The sequence below is a fragment of the Leiobunum rupestre genome, chromosome 2, assembly GCF_980474605.1.
Source record: "Leiobunum rupestre chromosome 2, qqLeiRupe1.1.hap1, whole genome shotgun sequence".
NCBI classification, from domain to species: Eukaryota; Metazoa; Arthropoda; class Arachnida; order Opiliones; family Sclerosomatidae; genus Leiobunum; species Leiobunum rupestre.
In genome coordinates, this window is record NC_143385.1 from 75,301,089 (window position 1) to 75,307,760 (window position 6,672).

A 6,672-nucleotide genomic window follows, 5' to 3' on the forward strand; every position below is an offset into this window, starting at 1 on the left:
TCAGTGTTGAAAATTTCCGCTTCTTTAACTAGGCTTTCATTGTCTCTGTGGTGGGAAGTTTGCCCTATAGTTGCTCAGAGTGGGAGAGATGTTTATACGACTAAAACACCGACTGAAAAAGATTTTAGCGTTAGCTATTTCCGAAATGAAATAACTAGAGTGGTGGTTACGGTTAGAAACGTGAATTTAAGATACTGATTTAATAACGAACAAAAAATTAAGAACTTTTAATAAACAAAAAAATGATACATTAAATTCGTTAAATTTACAACGCGGAATGACATACTAACAAATAAAGGTAATCAGAGAGTTCGCCCATTCGAATGGGTCCCACAGAAGGGAGGATACGATTCCCGAACTTTTCGGTTTGAAAAGGTTGTTAGAAGTTGCCTCGAGGATTTTTTCTCTCCTCAAGAAGAACAGAAATTTTATGGGGGTTCGGGATATCTGTCCCTTTTGTCCAGAGGGTCATGTGATTTTTAAAACGAGCGCTCGAAATAAAACCATACGCGATATTGCGCCAATTTTTGAAATGGGTTTCTCAGAAGCTCGCATTCTAAAGCAGTGACGCTTAAAAGTGAAATCACTCCATTGACAAAAGGGCAGTAAAACCGAACACATGTATACAGTATACAGGAAGAAAAGTTAAATACATTTTAGAGAGATAAATTGTACAGAAACCCTTTCTAGGATTTTAACGAAAACGAAATTAGAATTAGGACATATATAAAAATAATTAATGCAATTATAGTAAAAGTTAGTTAATTATACATAGGAATAAAAAGTAAATTAATACACTGTAAAATCATTTTACACAAGCTCCCCCCCTTGAACATTCAGCTCAAGATAATCAAGGTTAGTTTAACTCAAGGTTAAAAAGGTGGGGTACGGATCTTTTAAGTCGAGTGCCATTCGCGAGTCTTACCCAACGAGAGTGAACTTTTTCGTCGCCGCGACTGGGAATACGTTCGTCAACTACTGCCATCTTCCAGCAAAGACGGTGTAGGCTTGTGACCTACACGATGGTGTGCCAATCGTAATTCTGGTAGGTAGTCGTGTTTCCATCGCGACCAAAATCCATCGTCTAATCGCTGACGCAATTTCAGTCTTTTGTTCAGTTGGATGCGCGTAGCTGGAGTTGATTATTTTTTAGGGAATGACCTTGAAGGCAAAGTTGTTAGCCGACCTCCTACTAAAAAGTGCGCGGGTGTCAGAGGAGCTGACTCGCCCGCGTCCTGGTAAATGTAAGAAATGGGCCTCAAGTTTATAACTGCTTCGCCTTCCGTTAAGTAGGTTGTGATTTCGTCAGTGGTGAGGCGAGCTTGACCCATAGATCTTTTAAGACAGCCCTTAACCGATCTGACCAGGCGCTCCCAGAAGCCTTCCCACCAGGCTGCTCTTTCGACTATGTAGTGCCGGGATATTTTATGATCGCCTAGGTAGCGAGATACTTCGGGACTTCGAACGTTTTTAAACCACGCCTTGAAATCTTGCTCGGCTCTTTTAAACGACTTCGCATTGTCAGAATAAATTTATTTAACTATCCCTCTGCAGGCGATAAATCTTCGGAATGCTTGAAGAAAACTGTCAGCTGACATGTCGTTAACCAGTTCTAAATGACAGGCTCGTGTGACAGCGCAAGTGAATAAGGTTATTTAGCACGTGTGTCCATCCTTAGTGTATAGAGGTCCGGCGAAATCCAAACCACAATTTTCGAAAACTGGAGCCGGAGTAATACGGAACGACTAAAGTGGTGCCATTTCGACGGCTGATGCTCGGACACGAGTCCAGCGACAATGGTAACTATGATGTACCACTTTTTAACAAGCTGTCTACCACTTGGAATCCAAAAATGTTCACGAACTTCCACTAAGGTGTCGTTTACACCTGCGTGAAGTAAACGTTCGTGCTCATTATAAACGATCAGCTCCGAAAAACGATGTTGCGAGGAGAGGATCCATGGTTGGCGTTCACGGTAGGTTAAAGATGATGATGACGTTAAGCGTCCTCCTACGCAGAGCAAACCGTCGTTTTGGAGAAATGGATGAAGCGATTGGATTTTTGATTCCTTGTCTATCTTCTGGCCTTTTTCTAGGGCAGCTAACTCTACAGAAAAGTTGTCCTTTTGGGTGCGCTTTATCCAGTATTTCTCGGCTCGGTCAAGTTCTTCGGTATTTAATACTTCTAAAGACCGTTCTTCTTTCTTCCTTCTGCACTTGTCAGCAAAACTGACAGATTGAAGAAAGCAACCGCTGAACCTCTTCAAGTCGAGAACGGGTTCTGTAGCTGGTTCGACCACTACGACGCCTTGGGTGATAGCTCGGAAGGAATTTCGGAGTTCTTCCTCTACTTCAGGAGTCGGTACTGTTTTAGATACGGTTTTCTTTGAGTGCGATTCGCTGGCTTTCACCATAAGGAATTTGAGATTAGATCGGAAACAGTGCTACCGCGGGTTGGTAGATCAGCATGGTTGTCTTTAGTTCGACAATGATTCCATACCACAGGGTCCGTTAGGGTTTGAATTTCCCTAACGCGATTGGACACGAAGGGATTCCATTCGTTGCATTCGTTGGCGGTTCCTCGAATCCATTGGAGCGCAATGGTAGAATCGGTCCACTGGCGAATCTTTGAGGGTCAAGTCGAAAATGTTTCGAGTAAGTGCGCGGTCAGTCTCGCTCCTAGAACCGCTACCATTATTTCCAAGCGTGGTATGCTTAGCTTCTTCAATGGCGCAACTCTCGTCTTAGAGGCAACTAGAGCTGTACCGATAGATCCGTCGTCAGTCTTGAAACGTAAGTAGGAGACGGCAGCGTAAGCCTTCTCGCTAGCATCAACGAAGGTATGTAGCTCGATGTATTGAAGATTTGCTTTGCCAGTCTGGGAATAATAGAACCGTGGTATTCTAACCTCTCGGAGGCATTGAAGTTCGTCGCACCAGTTATTCAACTTTGATGACAGGTCATGCGGTAGTTCTTCATCCCAGGTGGTCCCATTTTGACATATTTCTTGGAGGGTCAAATATGCGGGCTACAGATTTAAGAACCCATCTTTTGGTGTTCTCGCGAGATATTAGATACTCTATTAGGCTGTCTATTTCGAAGACTTAGTAATCCGAGTTTATGTCCCATGATATTCCTAAGACTTTCAGGGTGGCCGAGTTCGATAGGCTTTGCGCATTTTTCGATTCAGCGGAATGTTTTTCAAGGTTCCAAAGTTCCCGTAGTTCTGGTCAATTGGTTTTCAAACTTGTGTAGCTCCATGCTGTCTTCCTTCAAAATCTCGATGGATTTCCTGGAGATGTCGTGGGCAGTCTGTACGTCCTTGGAGCCACAGAGTAGGTCGTCAACGAAACAGCCCCTTATCAATGCATTTGCAAACGTCAGGTTCCTTTTCTCGATACTTCTTGACGTGATGTTTTATGGTTTCCGCTAACATAAACGGACTGGATTTGACTCCGAAAGGTACGCGAGTCATACGGTAGACTAATAGATCTGAGCTGCCAGTAGGGTTGTTAACATCAACCCACAAGAAACGGACTGCATCTCGATCTTCATCAGCTATCGAAATCTGCAAAAAAGCCTTGGTGATGTTGGCAGTGAAAGCTACTCGATTTTCTCTAAAACGAATTAGAACGTCTAGAATTTCCGGGTTCATGTTGGGTCCTGATTCCAAACAGTTGTTGAGGGAAAGTTCATGGGGCCCGTGTGCGGACGCGTCGTAAAAAACACGGAGTTTGGTCGTTTCACTCGCTTCCCACCAGACTTCTCGATGAGGAAGATAGAATATGGTCTCCTTTTCGCTCGATAGCCAGGTTTCCACCTTTTCAACCACTCCCGAATTAACTTGTTCTTTTATCACATCGTTGTAATCCATGAATAAGACTGGATTGGCGTGGAGTTTCCGAAGTTGGTTTTGAGTTCGCTTTTTTGCGACGGCGAAATTATCCGCTTGTTGAATTTTGTTTGGCTTCCATGGAAAGGAGACCTCGTAGCGTCCGTCTTTTAAGACTATAGATTTTTCGAAAGTTGTTAGGACCTCGCTGTACTCGGGAGATCGAGATTCGGAATCCTTTATGCTTATCGAGTCAAGTTCCTAAAATGCTTGTAGCTGATCGGAAACGAGCTGTTCTTCAGAGCGGGAGACGGCCTTGACCATGACAGCGACGGTTTTCACGCCTATAGTTGAGGACGTGACCATAAATGGCCAGTTTATTACCCATCCGAATAGGGTATCCTGCGCGACAAGTTTCGACGAAAGACGTTCGAATTTTAAATTGGTGATTTCCCAATATTCAACCGAGCCCAAAAGCAGATAGTTTGCAAACACTTAATAAAAATTTCAAGTTTTTAAATATATGTAAAAAGCGAAGGAGCAGATCTTTTGTTACAAATTAAAAAATTGCATTTTTATTAATTTTAATTAATTAAACTCAAAAATTCTAAACAGAAAAATCGATAAAGTTACTTACTTCAACTTTCCTCCCGGTTTTTAGTTTGGTTTTAGACTCAATTTTAGTTTTACTTTGCTATTCTAGAAAATTCCATAACCAAAGAGAACACGCGAGTAATCTAGCCAATAGGCGCTAGAATAAACAGCTTCTGCCTTTCGCTAAGAAGTTTTAATGCAAACGGTTTTGCCCATTGTCTTATACAGCGTCTACCAAGTGAAGCCCTCGATTTTTCATTTCTTCGACAACACCCGCACTGGGTACCGAGAAAACAGCTCCACTTATTTCCTTTTTTGACTCAAACGCGTCGATCGTAACTCGTCATTTTGGGTCGAAAATGCAGGTAAGTTCTAGGCGAATTTTTCTCTTTTTGCTGCGTATAGGCTCAGCACCCTCGAAGGGTGCTTACCTTAAGGAGCGCTGACGTGAAGCGCGGAAGCAGTGGATGACTGCCGCGAATTTGGGCCTCGACTTTCAACCCGCGAATGGGAGGATGATTTAGGGAATGATTTGGCTGATGATTCATGATTAGAATTAGTATAAGCACGCTCGCGAAATCCAATTTCTTTGCGTATAAAAGACATTAAATCATCGAGAGTATACATTTTTGTTAACGAGCACGCGATTAAAATCAACATAAATTTCCGAAGGTAAAATTTTGGTTAAAACATGACATAGCAAAACCCCGTACGAAGCAGAGACTACCCCTAAAGACTGTAAACTACGAATTTGTACCTCACAGGTGTCGTACAACCGTTTTAGTCCTTCAATGTCATTTGCCCTTTTAACAGGCGTCAGACTCGTTAAAATGTCCATATGAGTGTCTTCGATAAGTTTGTCTCCAAATCGGTCTAATAATAATAATAATAATAATAATAATAATCAGCTAGGCTAATACCCAAAGCACCACCTTAGGCCTAAGTCATCATGCGACGTTTGAAGCCCTTAATTCAGGTGGAATCTTAACCGCCGCGTCATAGTTCTGATTGGTTATCGATAACCCCGCGATTGCCGTAGCGGCTTTACCAGTAAAAAACTATTTTAAATAAGAAAACTTAGCTGATTTGGATAAAATTAGCGTTGTCGTGGATGCTTGCTGTATATTGAGTCCAGAAGTTAAGCCAAATTTCAGGATCCCCGTTGAATCGTTACAGTTCCAATTTAGGAAGGCGTATAGTAGGTGCCGTGGCGATCGGAGTCGTAGAATTAGATCAACTTCCAGGCGTTGGTAATCGTATCGAAATCATCCTCGAGCACGACGCCGCCGTCGATTAGACTCTCAATTACTTTATTCAGTTCCTCTAATTTCGGTTCTTTATCGTTAAGAAGCACAGTCGCGTTTTCCAGTTTCACAGCGTCAGGTGTGGTAGATTGTAGTTCCACTTTTATAGCGTTTATAGCTTTAGTAGTTGCGGTCCGAACCGCGGCGCGTTTTGAAGTGAAATTAAACAGTTCCTTTGCCCGTTCATCCTCAGACATTTTACTCGGTATTAAATCAAAAGCGTGTTACTTAAAATTAACGTTTCCTCCCGGGTTTTGGCACCAAAATGTGGTGAGAAGTTTGACCTATAGTGGGAGAGATGTTTTTACGACTAAAACCCCGACTGAAAAAGATTTTAGCGTTAGCTATTTCCGAAGTGAAATAACTAGAGTGGTGGTTACGGTTAGAAACGTGAATTTAAGATACTGATTTAATAAGGAACAAAAAATTAAGAACTTTTAATAAACAAAAAAACTGATACATTAAATTCGTTACATTTACAACGCGGAATGACATACTAACAAATAAAGGTAATTAGAGAGTTCGCCCATCCGAATGGGTCCCACAGAAGGGAGGATACGATTCCCGAACTTTTCGGTTTGAAAAGGTTGTTAGAAGTAACCTCAAGAATTTTTTTATCTCCGCGAGGATAACAGAAATTTTATGGGGGTTCGGGGTATCTGTCCCTTTTGTCCAGAGGGTCACGTGATTTTTACAACGAGCGCTCGAAATAGAACCATATGCGATATTCCGCCAATTTTTGAAATGGGTTTCTCAGAAGTTCGCATTCTAAATCAGTGACGCTTAAAAGTGAATTCACTCCATGGACAAAAGGGCAGTAAAACCGAACACATGTATACAGTATACAGGAAGAAAAGTTAAATACATTTTAGAGAGATAAATTGTACAGAAACACTTTCGTATACGAAATTATAATTAGGACATACATATAAAAATAATTAAT

At 41.8% G+C, this 6,672-nt stretch overlaps 1 protein-coding gene across 1 annotated transcript; it reads right to left on the reverse strand.

The window, feature by feature from the left end:
• Positions 1 to 971: 971 nt before the first annotated feature.
• Positions 972 to 4,973, reverse strand: LOC149959025 (uncharacterized). The gene is made up of 7 exons (XM_090167316.1): positions 4,857 to 4,973; positions 3,379 to 4,068; positions 2,692 to 3,027; positions 2,500 to 2,625; positions 1,739 to 2,443; positions 1,187 to 1,511; positions 972 to 1,132 (listed from the first exon to the last, which is right to left on the reverse strand). Exons 1-7 carry the CDS (start codon positions 4,971 to 4,973, stop codon positions 972 to 974), a joined length of 2,460 nt encoding a protein of 819 aa, XP_090023442.1.
• Positions 4,974 to 6,672: the final 1,699 nt, after the last annotated feature.

Excerpts from the sequence above, each read along its gene's own strand:
- LOC149959025 (XM_090167316.1), bottom strand. The coding sequence starts at position 4,973 with ATGAATCATCAGCCAAATCATTCCCTAAATCATCCTCCCATTCGCGGG. Across the intron at positions 2,626-2,691 it reads TACCACGCTTGGAAATAATG|ATTCGCCAGTGGACCGATTC; the intron begins GTAGCGGTTCTA and ends TGACCCTCAAAG. Across the intron at positions 1,133-1,186 it reads CGCGCACTTTTTAGTAGGAG|CTACGCGCATCCAACTGAAC; the intron begins GTCGGCTAACAA and ends AATCAACTCCAG.